Source organism: Danio aesculapii, chromosome 9 (genome assembly GCF_903798145.1).
Source record: "Danio aesculapii chromosome 9, fDanAes4.1, whole genome shotgun sequence".
In the NCBI taxonomy this organism is placed as follows: domain Eukaryota; kingdom Metazoa; phylum Chordata; class Actinopteri; order Cypriniformes; family Danionidae; genus Danio; species Danio aesculapii.
In genome coordinates this window covers 39,159,900-39,178,813 of record NC_079443.1, presented here as the reverse complement: position 1 = coordinate 39,178,813, position 18,914 = coordinate 39,159,900, and the positions used below count along the sequence as shown (strand labels likewise).

General features: G+C 39.7%; 1 protein-coding gene across 1 annotated transcript in view; it reads right to left on the bottom strand.

Moving 5' to 3' along the window:
• Nucleotides 1-1,535: 1,535 nt before the first annotated feature.
• The window catches only part of stam2 (signal transducing adaptor molecule (SH3 domain and ITAM motif) 2), a 27,339-nt gene continuing 9,960 nt past the window's right edge, over nucleotides 1,536-18,914 (bottom strand). Inside the window, exons 6-14 of the mRNA XM_056465661.1 lie at nucleotides 9,327-9,396; nucleotides 8,966-9,158; nucleotides 8,238-8,332; nucleotides 8,071-8,153; nucleotides 7,722-7,809; nucleotides 5,200-5,254; nucleotides 4,959-5,115; nucleotides 4,711-4,853; nucleotides 1,536-3,057 (exon numbers count right to left, since the gene is read on the bottom strand). Of these exons, the coding sequence (XP_056321636.1) occupies nucleotides 2,856-3,057; nucleotides 4,711-4,853; nucleotides 4,959-5,115; nucleotides 5,200-5,254; nucleotides 7,722-7,809; nucleotides 8,071-8,153; nucleotides 8,238-8,332; nucleotides 8,966-9,158; nucleotides 9,327-9,396 (1,086 nt within the window). The 3' untranslated portion in view covers nucleotides 1,536-2,855. The remainder of the gene's footprint in view (nucleotides 3,058-4,710; nucleotides 4,854-4,958; nucleotides 5,116-5,199; nucleotides 5,255-7,721; nucleotides 7,810-8,070; nucleotides 8,154-8,237; nucleotides 8,333-8,965; nucleotides 9,159-9,326; nucleotides 9,397-18,914) is intronic.

Genomic DNA, 18,914 nt, shown 5'->3' with positions numbered 1-18,914 from the left:
GGGTGGCACGGAGGCCCAGTGGTTAGCACTATTTCCTCACAGCAAGAATGTCACTGGTTCAAGTTTATACCTGGCCAAGTTGACATTTCTGTGCAGTGTTTACATGATCTCCTGGTGTTTGCAAGGGTTTCCCCCGGGCTCTCCGGTTTCCTCCCACAGGCCAAAAACATGTAACATAAGTAAACTGACCAAACCAAATCGATACCATATACTAATCAGATTAATCAGCAATACTTCTCTAGTTATTCATTCGCCATTAACAAACAGGGGAGTTCTCGAGAGCTCAAACTCCCCTCTTGCACTGCAAATGGGAGGGAGCCCTGGGCTCGAGGATTTCATTAGCTCAGGGTTCTCTCAGGACAGCATGCCAAACACGCTTTATAATCCATCATTAGCTAAGTGTTGAAAAAATGTTATTAATACATTTTTACCATTAGAGGCTGGATACATTTACAAACTGTTGCCACACAACTTCCCTTATAAAAGTGTTTTTTTTTAAATTATAAAATCCCTTTAAAAGATTATACTGTAAATTATTGTATGACAATGATAATATCACTCTTTTAGTTACAAAACTACTCTGATTTATCCAATTGAAACTGCATCTGGAAATGCTAAACTGCAATGAGATCTGTATCTCACACAGCTGCAATCGCATTTCTTACAGACCCAGAGGATTCACCCTTGAGATAGATTATTAGTAGGATATCAGCTTTGCAGAAGTTAGTAAACAGATTAGGACAGAACATAACCAGGTTTGAATGACATGGTGGCTTAGTGATTAGCACTGTCACCTCACAGTAAAAAGGTCGCTGGTTCGAGTCCTGGCTGGGTCAGTTGGCATTTCTGTTTGAAGTTTGCATGTTCTCCCCATGTTGGCATGGGTTTCCTCCGGGTGCTCCGGTTTCCCCCACAGTCCAAAGACATGCGGTATAGGTGAACTGAATAAACTAAATTGGCCATAGTGTATGAGTGTATGTGTGGGAATAAGAGTATATGGATGTTTCCCAGTGCTGGGTTGGAGCAAGAAGGGCATCCGCTGTGTAAAATATATGCTGGATATATGCGACCCCTGATGAATAAAGGGACTAAGCAGAAGGAAAATTAATGAATGACAACCATGTTTCATACAGTCAGGTCCATAAATATTGGGACTTTGACACAATTCTAACATTTTTGGCTCTATACACCAACACAATGGATTTAAAATGAAATGAACAATATGTGCTTTAACTGCAGACTGTTGGCTTTTATTTGAGGGTTTTTACATCCAAATCATTCTGTCCAATTACTTTTGGTCCCTTAACAAGTGGGAGGCACATACGCAAACTGTTGTAATTCCTACACCGTTTACCTGATTTGGATGTAAATACCCTCAATTTAAAGCTAGCAGTCTGCAGTTAAAGCACATCTTGATTTCATTTCATTTAAAAAATGTTAGAATTGTGTCGATGTCCCAATATTTATGGACCTGACTGTATATAACAAAAATGCATAATTAACACTCATCAATTGAATCACTACGAAAAGCAACCTTTGAAACACAGGTAGTTTTTATTTTCTGAAGACTATAAGAGTTCACCATGTTACAAAAGGAATTTGAGAGAAAAAAAAAAAAAAAAGAGCAGGCAGGATATAAAGAAATCTTGATGTTACAAAACATTGAGTCCATGAGTACAATACAGTTTTCCCTCTAAATCTCTTAAACGTACAGGTTTACAAATATACAGCAGCTCCTGAAATAAGTTCTCCGTATTGGTTTCTACATTTATTTTTGTTTCGTGAAAGAACAAGGCATCTGGTGGTAAATAAATGTTTATAAAGTTAAGGTGCGGTACAGCCAGATATTAAACATCTAATATACAACATCTGTCTATGAAAGAGACATTTTTTTCATTTATATTTTACTACATTAATCCAAATTGAACGAGAATGAAAGCGGACTATATGAACTATAAAGGAATCATACATTTTCCCATTTCAGGCAAGACGAAATGGGTGAGAAAGCACATACGTAAGAAGCAGAAAATGACAATTAATTAATTTCCGGGCTGAAAAAAATCGTAGACCGGATGACTTACACCGTATGCATTTTTACATGCTTAAATTAAGTCAAACAACAGCAAACACCCACAATGCAAACACAAGCAGTACTTGCATATCATAAATATCATTATACAACGAAACATATGGATTGACCATAAAGGGATTGCATTTGTGACCACCGTCAGTTTCTGAAGCAAAGGAATTGATGAAATATTAAATGAAACATCTCCCTCTAAAACCGTCGTTCTGATTGTAGGAGTTTACACAAGTGCTCTGTGTATTGGCACAGAAATTCGTTCCAGATTTGGTGATCACATATAATCTTCTTCACACATTTGTCCTCTCCATAATGCATGGTGATATTCATTATAAAAACCCTCACATTTGCTATCGAAGAGCAAGAAATTAAAGTTTAGAATTGGCTGACCCAGAAACAAATGAAAAATGGCAACAATTAAATAAAACTCTTAAAGATATACGCATTTTACCATTATATCTTAATTCACAATTAGAGAAAGAGTCACATATGCTGGTGTTTATCACAAGATGGTGAAAATATCGTTTACGATTAGTGTGACCGATTCCATCAACAGCCCTAAACCTCTTCATGAGTTAGTAAATGGGAGAAGAAAAAAATAAATGCATTTTCGAGAGGATTACATGTCTGTCCGCTGACGCCATATGTCAGTATATCTTTGCATACCCCTTGACATCAATAGGCATTGAGAGAGGAAAAATACCCTCGGCCTCATTTCACCGTTTGGAATTTAAACTTGGAAATTCATGGCTGTATAGTCGAACGAGTAGCCTTATAGAAGGGGCTGCTGGTAGAAAGCTGCTTGTTGCTGCTGAGGGGCAGGTTGGGCTGGAGCTGACATTGGATAGGAGGTGGGAGGCAGACCAGGATTACCGTTTTGATAGGCTGACATGTCCATAGACACACCCATCTGTTGCGGGTAAGGGGTGGGGCCTCCGGGGGCTTGGTTTACATATGGTGCATTCATGGGGCCACTGAAATAAATAAACAATAAGTGGTTATTGAGGTTTTACCACATTTAGAATCATAATATTGACCAGTTCTCTGGTGTTTTTATAAAGGAAGACTCCACTGTTTTTGAAAATAGGTGGAATTTAGAAGTCAAAAAAGCTAAACAGTTGAGTTTTACCATTTTTAAATACATTTAGTTGAAATCTGCATCTGGCGAGAGCACTTTTAGCTTAGCTTAGCATAAATCATTGAATTGTATTAGACCATTAGCATAGTGTTTAAAAAAAGACTTCATTAATTTTCCTATGTAAATTTGACTCTTGTGAAGTTAAGTCATGTACAAAGACCAACAGAAAATTAGAAGTTGCTATTTTCTAGGTCGAAATAACTAGGAACTATACTCATAGTATACTCATTTCAGCATAATCATCAAGAAACTTTGCTGCAGGTGCAATGATATTACACAGCACTTGAAAATAGTCCCCAGCTAGATAACTAGGTAACAGCACTGTGTAAAATCATTGCTGGCTGCAGCCTTGGTATGGCAGCAAATTCCTTGATTATTACGCCAGAATGAGAGTATAGTTCCTACCCATAACTTCCCAAATGCAGGTGATAACTTTACCATGTTGTATAATGCAAATCAACACACAAAGTCAAGTTGGCGGGTTATGATTCATAAATAATTTTTTAAATAATTTTGCATGCAACTCTTATCAGAGAATTTACAGCCTCAAACATTATCAAAATGAAGGATAAAATTGGTCACACACTTGAGTAATATGAAGAGTAATATGAATATTGAGTATAATATGAATTCTTTTTCCCCATGCACTCATTTTTGAGATATCTTTATGCAAACACATTGACGCCTCTTTGTTCATTCTTACTTAGATGAACGGTTTTGAACTGTCTGGTCTACGATGACATGTCCGCTTCTTATCCGGTATGTGCCCACAGTTACCTCTCCGCCAGAGGCCCAGGAGACAATTAAGAGGCCACTTTTTCCAGCCTGTCCTCATAAATACTGTACGTCCAAAGACAGGCCTATGCGTGCCTTCCTATTTGGTGCACTAATCATCAGCATATTTACCATTAAAATTCGTTTTAAAGTGTGATATATGTTTTGAATTAACAATAAAATAAATGATGTTCAATTTAGTAAGGAAATCACAGAGAATTGTGTATCTTGTCCTGTATTTTGTAATTCTGAAGGCGATTCTACAATTCAGAATCAGGTTTAATAATAAATATTTAAAAGGGATGTATTTTGCCACTTTTTACAAAATGTAAAATAAGTGTCTGATGTCCCCCTAGAGTGTGTATGTGAAGTTTCAGCGCAAAATACCACACAAAATAATGTTTTATAACTATTTGAATCTGCCCCGTTTGGGCTTTGATCCAAATTGTGCCATTTTGGTGACTGTCGCTTTAAATTCAAATAAGAATGTGCTCTTTTCAAAAGAGGGCGGAGCTACAAATGAGTATGTGTCAGTATAGTGGCAGATTCAAAAACAAGTTCTATGCAAATGAGGGAGAGATTGTCACTAATGCATATTTCCTTATTCACCATTGGTCTTTAAAAGGGTTAGTTTTATTTTAATTGGAGGCCAAAAAAGCACTTAAGAAGCATCCATAAGGCTGTTTGAAAATCAGACAGAAACTAGCAGGATTACCTGATGTAAGAAGGTTGTGCAGGCTGGCTGGGAGCCACTGAATTGATTGAAGGAGGCATCGAGCAGAGCGGGCCAGCTTGGTCTGTGAGACTATAGCCCTGTGGAACACCAGCAGACATGTAGGCTCCTGATGGCTGATAGCCCTGGGAGAGACACAAAAGAAATAAATTGCAAGGTCAGGTTAAAGCTTTGGGATATAAAAAAATCATGGAATGAATCAGCACTAATTCTTCCTTCAAATGGCCAACCTGCATAGAGAGATGAGGAGGGGCTGCTGGGTAAGTGCCTTGGAGAGACTGCATTTTGGAGTATGCATTGTACAGTGGAGCCTCATTCATTAACTGGTTATACAACTCAAGAGCTTCCAGAACCTTCACATTCAGTTCGGACAACTCGGAGTGCTTCCTGCAGGAATTACAGAAAGATGCTTTATTTTTTTCACTAATGCAGAGACTGGAAGTTTTGGGGGAAGTTTTTATTTCAACAAACCTGTCAATCTCTTGTAGTTTCTCGTCAATCAGTGGGTTCATCTTTTCACAAGCATCTTGAAAATAAAAAGAACATAGTTATAACACCTTGCAACAGGGTCTATCATTTATCCAGTGGAACTGTCATTTTCTATGATCTTCTGCAGAATGAGAATTGAAAAAGTTTGTGTAACTTTTTAGTTTGCCAGTTATTATGGAAAGTTTTTAACCAATCAAAGTGAAGAATTCTAAAGAACAATGTAATAAAACAGTAGTGGTGTGAACCAACACTGGTCTCACGGTTCAGTTACGATTATCATGCCAACAATTCGCTTCAATTCTATATCTCAGTGCATCACGGTGCATTGACGATGCTTTCCATACAAAGTTTTATATTTTATTCACAGCACAGCAATTCTTGTATTAAAATGTATAAATATATTTGTTTTTATATACTATTTGTAATACAATTTCGTCCTTTAATACAAACAGTCAGATATATAAACTGTACCTTTAAAAACTCAAGTACATGCACAGAACAACATGAGCATTTATAGGCAAAAACAAATATAAATATCCCGCTCGCTTTCTGAGTCCTGTCTTGCGAGTTCTTTCTTACTCCCCTGTGATTGGTCACACACTCAACAGAAAGGGCTGCGATTGGCTCTAACGCTCTGGCACTGTTCACCGTTGAGTGACACTAATAAATGGCAGCAGCGATCACAGCTGATCCATGATAGACGCCATGGAGAAAAATCACTCTGCAGACAAGCGCTCGTGGAAAAGTCGAGGAAAAGTCACGCCAGCAGGTCAAATTGGCCACAGTGAGAGAGAGAGAGAGAGAGAAAGAGAGAGAGAGGGAAATTGAGTTTATTTTAATTTCTCAATCGCAGTGAAATAGGGGCTTCTGCTGTAAGTGTCAGTGAAAGAATGTCCAGCAAACACACACGCAGTGAAATTGTGTACAGTATCTGCGTTTTTTGGAGCATTGTAAATACTTGCGCTCGCTTCGCTTGCCGTAGTAAGCTACCGCGACATATCGCATATGAGATAAATAACATCAGTACATAATAACCGGTTATAATTATTACTGAACCGATACCGAATTTTCAGCGTCTACATCGTGGTGCACAGAAGAAACAATTAATTTTGACACCCCTACAAAAAAAGACTACTCTCAGATTGTCAATCTTAATTATAATGGTTGTTATGTTTGATGTTTTCTTTGTCTATTTTTTTTACCCTCCTCTCTGCTTGTTTAGTCTTTAGGTTTCTTATTGGTTTACCATTCTGTCCATCATCATTATGATGAAGTCGGTTCCACCAATCCCAGGACGAGCCGCAAGGATTTAAAGCCCTGACAGACCAGTGTGTGAGGTGTGCTCTGCCTCGGCGTACCATTTGTGCTCCATGCAATTTGATTTTGCTATGCTTCGGCTGTTTAGTGATTTATTATCTCAGTTTACTGTGGTAATTCGAGTTTGCTTGTTGAACTTTGTTGGCTTTAAGTAACATAATGTGATGGTTGTTGTGTGGTTCTAAACTTTGACCGTTTTATTCGGTTTGTTTTAGTTTAGATTGATGTTTTGTTAGATTAGTTTGAGTGTTTTGCCAGTTGTGTATTTTGAGTTTTTTAGCTTTAATTAGTTTAGTTCGGGTGTCGTATACACTGAAGATTTCGGTGTTTATTTGTATTTATTTTTGACGCCTAGTTTAGACTTTAGTTTTAAGGATTGTTTTGTTTTGTTAATTTCTTTGATTTGGCTTACACTCGTTGTTTTTGTTTAAAGATAATTATAAATGTTTGTTTCTTTTTCCTCTCCAATTCCTGTTCAATAATTTTCAACTATTGAGTAAAAAGCTTAAATAGAGAATTAATTCCTGCCTCATCCTTGATCTGTCACACACATTACACCTGTCTCACTTAAATGTTACCGCATCCCACTAAAACATCTTAAAAACATAACAATGGTGTAAATTTATATAGTGCTGAATAATAATTCAAATGATTCAATCAAAAAGGCTGATTCATTTAGAAACAGAGCAAGCAACTTATTTTTGAATCACTGAATCAAATAAATAATTCAAAAACAAAATATTACAATGTTGCTCTGAGTGACAACACTGGAAAATATACCACTATGGCTTTTTTAGAACTATATATTTTGGGAAAACAGAAATAATATTATGTTAATGTCTATTGCTAATATATCATATTTCATAAATATGAAAAACAAAAACCTATCCATTTTTTTTTGGCTTTTCATAGCTTGAACTGCACTTTAATAGAGTTCATCTTGCAATGAATACTTTTGTTTTATTTTTTATTTTTGCAGAGTAGCCAACTCAATAATGTAAACTCATACACAATTAAAACAGCTGTTTTGATATGATCTTAGACAATGAATATCAAACTCCCTTTGAGGAATCCCAACATCACAGTCTGTGGAAATGATTCAGTCTCATAATTTATTCATATCATCCACCCTTACACAAAATCCCTACAGATTTCTGCTGCAAAGACATAAAAAAACATCCTGGTACCTTCTAACGTGAGCAGCTCTGGACCGTCGGGAGTGGCATCTGCAGGGTCTGTGTTCTGGAGAAGGTACAGAGTTTTGTCCATCTTCTCCTGATAAGAACGATGACAACAATTAACACAAGACCACAAGAGAAGTTCACTAAGTTCACTAAGAATGCTTTATTATTTCAGTTACATGCATTGCAAAAAAGCATAAAATATTTAGATAAACTTTGTATAACTTAAGAAATAGTTGATTAACTTATTGAAATACATTCAAGTAATGCAAACAAATTTGTTGTCATGACTTTTTATAATTTTTTACAATGTAGACACATTTCCAAATTAAAGGTCAAGTTAGCAAAAAGATACCTCATCTATATACACAGGCTCAGGCTCAGCTTTGACTTCAACAATCGGCTCCTCTGGGACTACGGTCTTCTCAACATATATCACTACAGGAAAGAGAATTCAGAAAATCAACTAACTCAATCAGAGTAGAAAAATGATTATGTCTGCACCAGGTTATGAAGTATTACCTGGATCTGGTTCAGCATTCAGATTGGTGGTGACAAAGTTTGATGGGAAGAGACCTACTCCTCTATGGTTCTCGCCTTTCCACCAGTTTGGGTCACTGTTGGATAATAGCCAAATTATTTCTGAATAATGAACATTTAATTTGGGTTATGGGATTTTTGAAAACAGCATAAATAATATTTTCTATATTTTAATTTATTTATTTATTTATTTTTTTAAAAATGTATAAGACCCTTTTATGAGATTTTAGATGCATGATTTTAATGAATGGACTTAAAATGTTTTTATTATTGTTTAATAAGATAGATAAGAAAAACGGTTTAATTTTGATATTTATTTTTAAAAATCTGTGTGAAATTCAAATATAGAATGTTTATATCGCTAGCGCACATTTCTATTCTTTAGGTGAACAATTCATTTGTGCAAGTTAATCCACTGAAAAAAACATTTGTTTTGGTAATCTTCAATCAAATCTGACCACTTGTCTCCACATTAGGATTGGTGATCCTTCTCTGTTGACATCAGTTTTATAGCTTCAACCCCAATATTCTTAATCACGCCCCTCTTACGTTAGTTTGCTATAAGGGAATCATGCACAAAAAGAAAGCCCCGCCCCCTACTTAATATTCGATTTAAGTTAAAAGAACATCAATATACTAAAATAAAAATCTCAGCAACTTCCGGGTCTCACTGACGTAATAAAATAACGTTCCATAAACAATCAGTTTACCTGTCGTCTAGGATAATCACGAGTTCTCCAGCCTTAAAAGTGAGCTCATTGTCTTCAGCCGCCTCAAAATCGTAGAGGGCGCGCACTTTACGTGACTCTTTCCCTCCATTGGTGTTGTAGGGTGGATCGGCGATCACTGTGAGGGGTCGTGTCTCTGTCTGCTGTTTCTGCTCCTGTAAGGACAGCTCAATGGCTGCACAAAACAAAATAATAACTGCTTGTTTCGTTATCTGCACACCGAAGACTTCACTCTACTGATACGGTCCTGAATATCTTTAATGATCCCCCAAAATTATTTGTCAGACAAGACATAACAATGTCTTACACTGAAAAATATTTAAGCGTGAATAGCATTTCTTACCTTTGGCCAGATCATCATCAGCAGAAGCTCTGCTGGTGGCAGGAGTGCTGCTGGGCTTTGTGCTGGAGCTCTGCAAGTTCAGATGACATGATAACAGATCAGCACTGATTAAAAAAAATCTCAGATATTTATATGTATAAATGGTGCAAAACATGCAAAAAAGCCTGGGCTCAGATGATATTTTTGATTGTTTCTTAAAAGTTTTTTTAAGCTCACCAACACTACATTTACTTGATGAAAACACTGAAATGTTTTACTTTTTTACATTTTTTTATTTTATTATGCCTTTATTTTGACAGGATAGTAGGTTGACAGGAAGTGAGAGAGAGAGGGGGGTAGGATCGAGAAAGGTCCACAAGCCGGGATTCGAACACAGGATGCCCAGAGCGCTGCCACAACATATGTCAGCGCACTTACCACTAAGCTATCATGCTGTAATGTTTTTCAACATTAGGAAGTGTCAGACGATCTTTCAAAAATCATAAAAGCATGCTGATTTGTTGTTCTTTTAATTAGCAATATTGAAAGCAGATATGCTGCTTAATAGCTTTGTGGAAACCGCAATATTTATTTCAATATTCTATGATGAAATCTAAGACCAATAGAACTTTGTTTTTTCTTTTCAATTGAAATATAAATCTTTTGTATCATTTCAAAAGCCCCTATATCAATCATTGCTAAAATGTATTTAATAAATTTAATAATAATTTAATTAAGGGCTGCACGATATTTAAAAAATCTGATTTCGCAATATTTTATTTTTCTATGATAAATATTGCAATGTAAATACAATTTCACAAGATAGTTGAGCAGCACTATTTGACCGTTTTCTGGAGACTGACAGTATTCAGGTACAGAAATTGAATAATCGCAATGCAAAAAAAATTGCTTCTCTTACTTAGCTTTGTCACGTTTCTGGTTGTAGATCTAAACAAAATTCTTAGATCAAGTAAAAATAGTGTTTTGTTTTAAAATCCAGATGAAAAGGCAAAATAAAGAGTTTTCTCCTTAAAACAAGCTCATTATCTGTCATATAATAATTTGGTTTTCACTTTGAAATGTAGATATTTGGACTAGAAACAAAAATTCTAAGTAAGAAAAAAATTTGTTGCATAAATTCAGTATAAATAAAATGATTACATACTGTTCTGTAGCTCTTGGTCGACTACAGTCCAGACTTAACATAGCATATCTTTGTGATGTTACTATTGCAGATCCGCACATTGCGATATCGATGCTAAAACGATATATTGTGCAGCCCTGATTGAATTTATTTATTTAATTATTTATTTAAATGACAGTCCCTCCAGAATTTTGCAGGGACATTTTCAACTTAAAAACATTTACAGCCTAAAATGACTAATATTGTGATGACTTTTATCAAAACTGGTCTTATTTGCTTCAATTCTGGTGTTTTGCTGTGAAAATACACACATATCTTGTAAAAATATTATTTTTTTAATCTTAAGATACACTGTACTGAGCTGAAATAAATCCTGAACCCAAATCTTTAAATAGTTGTGTACAAAAAACACCACAACAGCTTTACAGTATATACACAGAATAATAATGCCATCTATAGGTGTACTATAGTAATTTCTGAAAAAAAATTAAAAAAATAGTACCAAAAACATACTGCATACTGATCAGATAAGATTACCAATAACTCATTCCCACAAACCATTTACGTAAGTAGGTAGTTTTTAGATAACATATATAGAACGACCTTTGAGTGACACAGTAAAGTTAGTGACCTATTTTACATAGTCGCCACTTATTAACAGCTGCACAAAAGTAGTCTCACGGCCAAACATAATGGTCTAAGTCTATCATAAATAAAGGAAGAGGACAATGAATACATCTCGCATGGGGCTGTGAGGGCAAATATGTGGCAGGAAATTCCATTCTAGCCATTGGTTCTCTTGTCTCAAGTTTACACACAAGCTTCAGCATTCCAGACACACTCAGCTGATTTACACGTCACTAATCTAAATCACTAAAGCGTTAGCAGACATGTCATGTGAGAAACAGTGTTTGGTCACATAATTCATTTATAATCAATCTTTTACAATTCACAGTTGGTTATTGAATTTAAGCATGCTCTTTTTTAAAAACTGACTAAAAATTATAAATGAAGAAAGAAAGAAAAAGAAAAAACAAATAAATCTATTCATAAATTGTGTAAAACAGGTCCACACACTGTTATTAGTTATTATGGTTGGCATATAAAAGAATACTATAGACCATTTTAATGTGGTGATGTCATTGGTGTTATGAAGCGGACAGGAGACAGAGGTAAGGAAACGTTAGGGTGTTTATTGAATGACAACAAGGAGCACATGAAGGATAGCCAGGAGGATCAGGAATGATGTTGGGGTCTTCTCCTCCGTGGCTGGGTAACAGGAATACACGAGGATGGACAGCACACACCAGATACAGCTGACAGAGGATGACACAGACTTGGAAGGACTGGAAGACAGGACGATACGGGAGGACCAGGAAGACTAGGGAGGAATACAAAGAGAACAGGTAAGTAAATCGTTTGTTTAGCTGAGGATGACTACGCTGAGTGGTCGCTCAGTTGTCCGCTTTCGTCGAGACGAGCCCGGACAATGAGCGACTGGAGTGCTGTGCTTTTATCTGGTGCTCGTGAATGTGATGCAGCTGTGTGCTCATTAGAAGTCAGGTGATGGTGATCTTCGTGAGTGGGGATCGTGAGAGCCTGACCAATCCGTGACAGTACCCCCCTCCCCAGGGCCCGCTCCTGAGGGCCGACACCTCCGACGCCGTGGTGGTCTCCCTCTGCCTCTAGGCGCTGGGAACTCAGGGTGGCTCTCATGAAACTCCACCATGAGACTAGGATCGAGAATATCAGCTCTGGGAACCCATGTCCTTTCTTCGGGGCCGTACCCTTCCCAGTCCACCAGGTACTCCAACTGGCCACCACGACGTCGGGAACGCAAGATCTCCTTCACTGCGTAGACGGCTCCTTCTTCTAGGAGCAGTGGAGGAGGGGGTTCCTCTTCGTGGTCAGGCTCTGTGGAGGGAAGAACAGGATCGTGATAGGGTTTCAGGAGTGATACGTGGAATGTAGGGTGAATACGGTAGTGAGAGGGTAATTGTAGTTTGTAGGTGACGGGGTTAACCTGTTCCACGATGGTGAAGGGACCAACAAATCGGGGACTTAACTTGCGAGAGGGCAGTCGCATGCGTATGTCCCGGGTGGATAGCCACACCTTTTGTCCGGGTGTGTATCTGGGTTCTTCAGACCTTCTCCTATCGGCGGTTACCTTGCTTCGACGGACTGCCCTCTGCAGATGTTGATGAGCCTCGTCCCAGACTCTCTCGCTCTCCCGGAACCAGTGATCCACTGCGGGGACATCAGATGGTTCGCCATCCCAGGGAAAGAGCGGTGGTTGGAAGCCCAGGACGCACTGGAATGGCGTGAGTCCGGTGGAGGGTTGCCGCAGTGAATTTTGGGCATATTCTGCCCAGCCCAAATACTGGCTCCAGGAGTTCTGGTGACCACTGCAGAAGGTCCTCAGGAACCGTCCCACCTCCTGAATCTTCCTCTCTGTCTGCCCGTTGGTTTGGGGATGATATCCAGAAGAGAGGCTGACGGCCACACCTAGGAGCTTGAAGAAGGCTTTCCATAGACGTGAGATGAACTGTGGACCTCTGTCCGACACAATATCTTCTGGAATACCAAATGACCTGAAGACTTGATTAAAGATATTGTCGGCAGTTTCAAAGGCTGTGGGAAGACCTTTCAGAGGGATTAGTTTGACAAACTTTGAGAATCTATCTACTATGACTAGAATACAGGTATTACCTTCTGACGAAGGGAGGTCAGTGATAAAGTCCACTCCTAGGTGTGACCAGGGACGGTTCGGAATCGGCAAGGGATGGAGCTTTCCAGCGGGTAGATGACGTGGGCTCTTGGATTGGGCACAGTCCTTACAGCCCTGAACATATTGCCTCACATCCCTTGCCATGTTTGGCCACCAGAATCGTTGGGATACTAGCGAGAGAGTATTGTTGATCCCTGGATGTCCAGTGCCTAGCGAGGTATGTAAGGAGTGGATCAGATCTACCCGGTGTTCAGGTGGTATGAACTGCCGATGAGGAGGGCATCCCGGCGGAGCAGGAGCTTCCGGAGTGGCAACGACTGGAGGAGCGTTCCAGGTGATCGGACAAATGGAGATGTGTTCGGGAAGAATCTTCGTTGGGAGTTCTTCATGATCGTGATGCTCGTGTAAACGAGAGAGAGCGTCTGCTCTTAGATTCTTGGGTCCTGGACGATAGGAAATGGAGAAATCAAAACGTGAGAAGAAAAGTGACCATCTGGCTTGACGTGGACATAGTCTCTTGGCCTCTTTGATGTACTGGAGGTTTTTGTGATCTGTGATCACCTGGAACGGATGTTTGGCTCCCTCCAACCAGTGACGCCACTCCTCCAAGGCTAGCTTGATTGCTAGAAGCTCCCTGTCTCCTATGCTGTAATTCTGCTCCGCCGGGCTCAACTTCCGAGAGAAATAGGCACAGGGATGCAGTCGGGGCGGTGGTATCATGATGTTGAGATAATACTGCCCCGACGCCGGTGGTGGATGCGTCCACTTCCACCACGAAAGGAAGATTTGGGTCAGGATGAGTCAGGAGTGGGGCCCTTGTGAACTCCTTCTTAAGAAGGCGGAAGGCTGCGGCTGCTTCTTTGGTCCACTCCAGTCCTTTGGGTTTACCCTTGAGGAGATTAGTGAGAGGTGATGTAATCCTGCTGTAGTCCTTGATAAATCGTCTATAAAAGTTAGCAAACCCAAGAAACCTCTGGAGCTCCTTAATGGAAGTGGGTTCTGACCAGGATAGAACAGCCTCAATTTTCTTCCCATCCATACGTATACCGGTTTGGTCAATGATGTATCCCAGGAAATGAATCGACTTCTGGTGGAATGAGCATTTCTCCGCTTTGAGGTAGAGGTGATGTTCTCTCAATGTGTGTAGGACCTCCGCAACGTGTTGGCGATGTTCGGCCTCACTCCGGGAGTAAATGAGGATGTCATCTATGTACACTATTACACAGTGGTGAAGAAACTCCCGGAGGACTTCATGAATGAAGTTTTGGAATACGGAGGGGGCGTTGACCAGACCGTAAGGCATGACCTCATATTCATAGTGGCCAGTAGGGGTCACGAATGCTGTCTTCCATTGGTCCCCCTCACGTATTCTTATCAGATTATACGCGCTGCGGAGGTCCAATTTAGTGAAGACTTTAGCTTCTCGGAGCTGTTCCAAAGCGGCTGGTACCAGAGGAAGGGGATATCGGTATTTTACTGTACCGTTATTTAGGACCCTGTAGTCGATGCATGGACGCAGCCCTCCGTCCTTCTTGGCCACAAAGAAGAAGCTTGAGGCGGCTGGTGATTTTGAGTGACGTATGTACCCCTGACTCAGAGCCTCCCTTATGTAATCTTCCATTGCCTGATTCTCTGGAAGCGAGAGCGGGTAGATCCTACCTCTTGGCAACTGGGCATCTGGAACTAGGTCGATCGCGCAGTCCCATGGCCGATGCGGCGGTAGCTGGGAAGCTCTCTTGGGGCAGAAGACATCATGAAAGGAGCTGTACTCCTTAGGAATGTGGATAGACTGCTTCTCAGGAGGGCTCTCGACCGATGTTGCAAACAAAGAAATGGGGTTCCGACCTTGAAGAGGGAGATTTGGAAAACAGGCAGGTGTACATCCAGATCCCCATTTCTTTATCTCTCCTGTGCCCCAAGAGATGATGGGATCGTGCTTCACCAGCCACGGGCGCCCTAGAATGATGTCCATATTTGCACCCTCCAGAACCAGAAATTGAATCCTCTCTTGATGTAACACCCCCACTTGAAGAAGGATGTCTTCGCATTGTCGATGGATACGGGTCGAAGATCGAGTGCACTGGGTTATCGGTTGTATCTGGTATATATGCGAGGACGCCTCAGTACGGAGGTGGAGTTGACGACAGAGGGATTGGGAGATGAAGTTCCCTGCTGACCCGGAGTCGATGAGGGCTGTGACAAGGAGAGAAATAGAGGCAGTAGTTATTTGTACGGTGGTAGTAAGTGGTTTACATTGTTCAATATTCGTACTGAATACACTCACTGAAGTCCGAATGGGACGAAGGGGACACTCCATACGGGTGTGTCCACTGACACCGCAGTATAGACACAGACCCCGGGTCAGCCTCCTCTGTCGTTCCGCTGATGTCAGTCTTCCAGACTCTATTATCATGGGTTCTGGTTCTGGAGAGGCTGTTGACTCAGGCGATTGGAGGAGTGCAGACGAGGGGGTGATGGTGTCCTGTTGATAGGAACGAAGACGATCGGAACATCGGAGAGAATGTTGGATGAATCTCTCCAGACCCATTGTATCATCTAATGTGGCCAGTTGGATTCGGAGAGTGGGTTCCAAGCCGAGCCGGTACGTGGTCAACAACGATCTCTCATTCCATCCACTTGCAGCTGCTAGAGTGCGAAACCGGAGAGCATATTCCTGTGTAGATAGAGTACCTTGCTTTAGATGATACAGCTGCTCTCCAGCGGCTACTTCCCCATCAGAACGTCCAAACACCTCTTTGAAATACTCCGTGAAGGTAGTGATGGAATTCATGACCGGCCCGGCTTGGTTCCAGATCGTCTCAGCCCATTTAAGTGCAGGTCCAGAGAGTAGAGATACGATGTAGGCGATCTTTGACTTATCTGTGGGATATAGAGAAGGTTGCATTTCGAATATGAGGGAACATTGTAACAGAAAACCATTGCACTCCCCCGCTCCGCCTGAGTAGGGCGCTGGTCGGGCCATGGGACTGGAAGGAAGGGCCGAAGAAGAAACTGTGGAGGCGGAAGTGCTCGGTGCTGGTGGTGCGTTGGAAAGTGGAGCTGGTGGCTGTAGAATCCGCTTCAACTGGTCCACCAGCTCTTGAAAGTGATCGGGGGTGCTCATGTTGTCGTCGTTATGGGTCCGGGCTTCTGTTATGAAGCGGACAGGAGACAGAGGTAAGGAAACGTTAGGGTGTTTATTGAATGACAACAAGGAGCACATGAAGGATAGCCAGGAGGATCAGGAATGATGTTGGGGTCTTCTCCTCCGTGGCTGGGTAACAGGAATACACGAGGATGGACAGCACACACCAGATACAGCTGACAGAGGATGACACAGACTTGGAAGGACTGGAAGACAGGACGATACGGGAGGACCAGGAAGACTAGGGAGGAATACAAAGAGAACAGGTAAGTAAATCGTTTGTTTAGCTGAGGATGACTACGCTGAGTGGTCGCTCAGTTGTCCGCTTTCGTCGAGACGAGCCCGGACAATGAGCGACTGGAGTGCTGTGCTTTTATCTGGTGCTCGTGAATGTGATGCAGCTGTGTGCTCATTAGAAGTCAGGTGATGGTGATCTTCGTGAGTGGGGATCGTGAGAGCCTGACCAATCCGTGACAATTGGCCCATAAACATTTCCTGCTTGTTGTCAAACTATTTCATTACTGTAATAAGAGGTCATTCAATCATTACTTAAATGTTAAAATAGCTATCGTAACATTATTTATCAATATCTGGACCTTTTTGGATTCCCGGAAACTATGGAAATAAAAAATATAAAACAGGAAATACATTAAGACCATTGTTATTGTTTACATGGCTCAAAATGGTCCATACAAAACAAATAAAATAGCTTAGTGGAGGATATCAGAGGTTCTCAAAGTGGGGATTGCGGGAAAATGGGGGGGGGGGGGTCGCTTGGTGATTTCCTAAAATCATATTTATTTGATTAAACTATTAGAATTACCATATTTTATCGCTAACCTACAGAAAGAAATGGTAGTTTGAAGTTACATTAGAAAAACAACATGCTAATTTTTTTCAGGGATTGTGACCCCTGGGGTCATTACATTAGATTATAGACACAGCAATAAGGGTAGATGCAGCAGATTGATTTTATGGCACCAGGTTAAACTTTCTGAAAACTTTATGGCACTCATGTATGAATTAAAAATAAATAAAGGCCACAAATAAACATGGAGAATGATCTCCAAGTGGTCTTCTCCAAAACGAAATGAAGAATAGACTAGGTCTTATTGGTGTGTGTGTGCGCACAATTGCGTGCAAGGTTTGTAGTGAATGTTTAATAAAGGTTTTTGATGCACTATAATATATTTTACAAGTTTCTTTGATGAATATGAAGTTCAAAATTACATTACGTGATGTGCATTTTCAGTGGTATAGTGTGAACGGAAATCTTTTCAGAAATGCTAGATGAAACGCCAGTGTGAACTTGGATCGGTTTCCTTCTAAAATGTCAATTTAAGACGTATTAGTTTATACGAGGCCCAAGTGTGTATTTTCCGCAAGCAGGTTACTGCTGCGACGAGGGCAGGGTAGAGGATCGCAATGCTGGCTCAGCATCATGATGTCTATCCGCCATCGGTGATGGATGATGTCATCGTCTATGGACTCAACCCTAACACACACACATACATAGGAACAAAACTACAAAAAACTAATTTGTTACATAGATATTTAAATTCATTTACAATGTGCATCATATACATATATATTTTATATTTAAATATACAGCGGGGAAAATAAGTATTGAACACGTCACCATTTTTCTCAGAAAACACATTTCTAAAGGTGCTGTTGACTTGAAATTTTCACCGGATGTTGGAAACAATAAAAAAAATCCTTATATGCAAAAAACCCCAAATGTAATTAGCTTACAAACTAAGTTATGCGTAATAAAATGAAATGACAAAGGGAAAAAGTATTGAACACATGAAGAAAGGGAGCTGTACAAAGGCACTGAAAGCCCAGATAGCTGCTGAAATCTCCCAGAAGTTCTTAAGCAACCCTTTCCCGTTTTTCATTGTTCAATATCTACATTAGCAGGATGGCAAATATGAAACCAGAGTGGACATTTCAAGACAATGATCCAAAACACAGCCAAGGAAACTCTTAAATGGTTTCAGAGAAAGAAAATCAAGCTGTAGAATGGCCGAGCCAATCACCGGACTTGAATCCAATACAAAATTCAAAATAAAGATTAGATTTGATAGACGAAAGCCACAGAACCATCAAGATTTTTACACTCTGTTGAAGTCAATGCATGTGACTTCACTCTCCATGTGAGAGACATCTTTAAGTTGCCATCACCAATAAAGCCTTTAATATAAAGTATTAAATACATTACAGTAGTTTAGTACTTTCTCCTTGTGTCATTCCATTGTTATTACACATAACGGAATTTTCAGATTTTTTTGCTTTGTCTTATTTTAATATTTTTGTATCGTTTGGGTTTTTACCAAATTCTGGTTAATTTCCATGTTTAAAACTTATTTTCCCCACTGTAAATATATATATATATATATATATATATATATATATATATATATATATATATATATATATATATATATATATATATATATATATATATATATATATATATATTTTTTTTTTTTTTTTATTTATGCATGCATGTATTTACATATGCATAATATATATATAAACCATAAACACACATATATATTATGTCAAAACAAACTTTTATTTTGGATG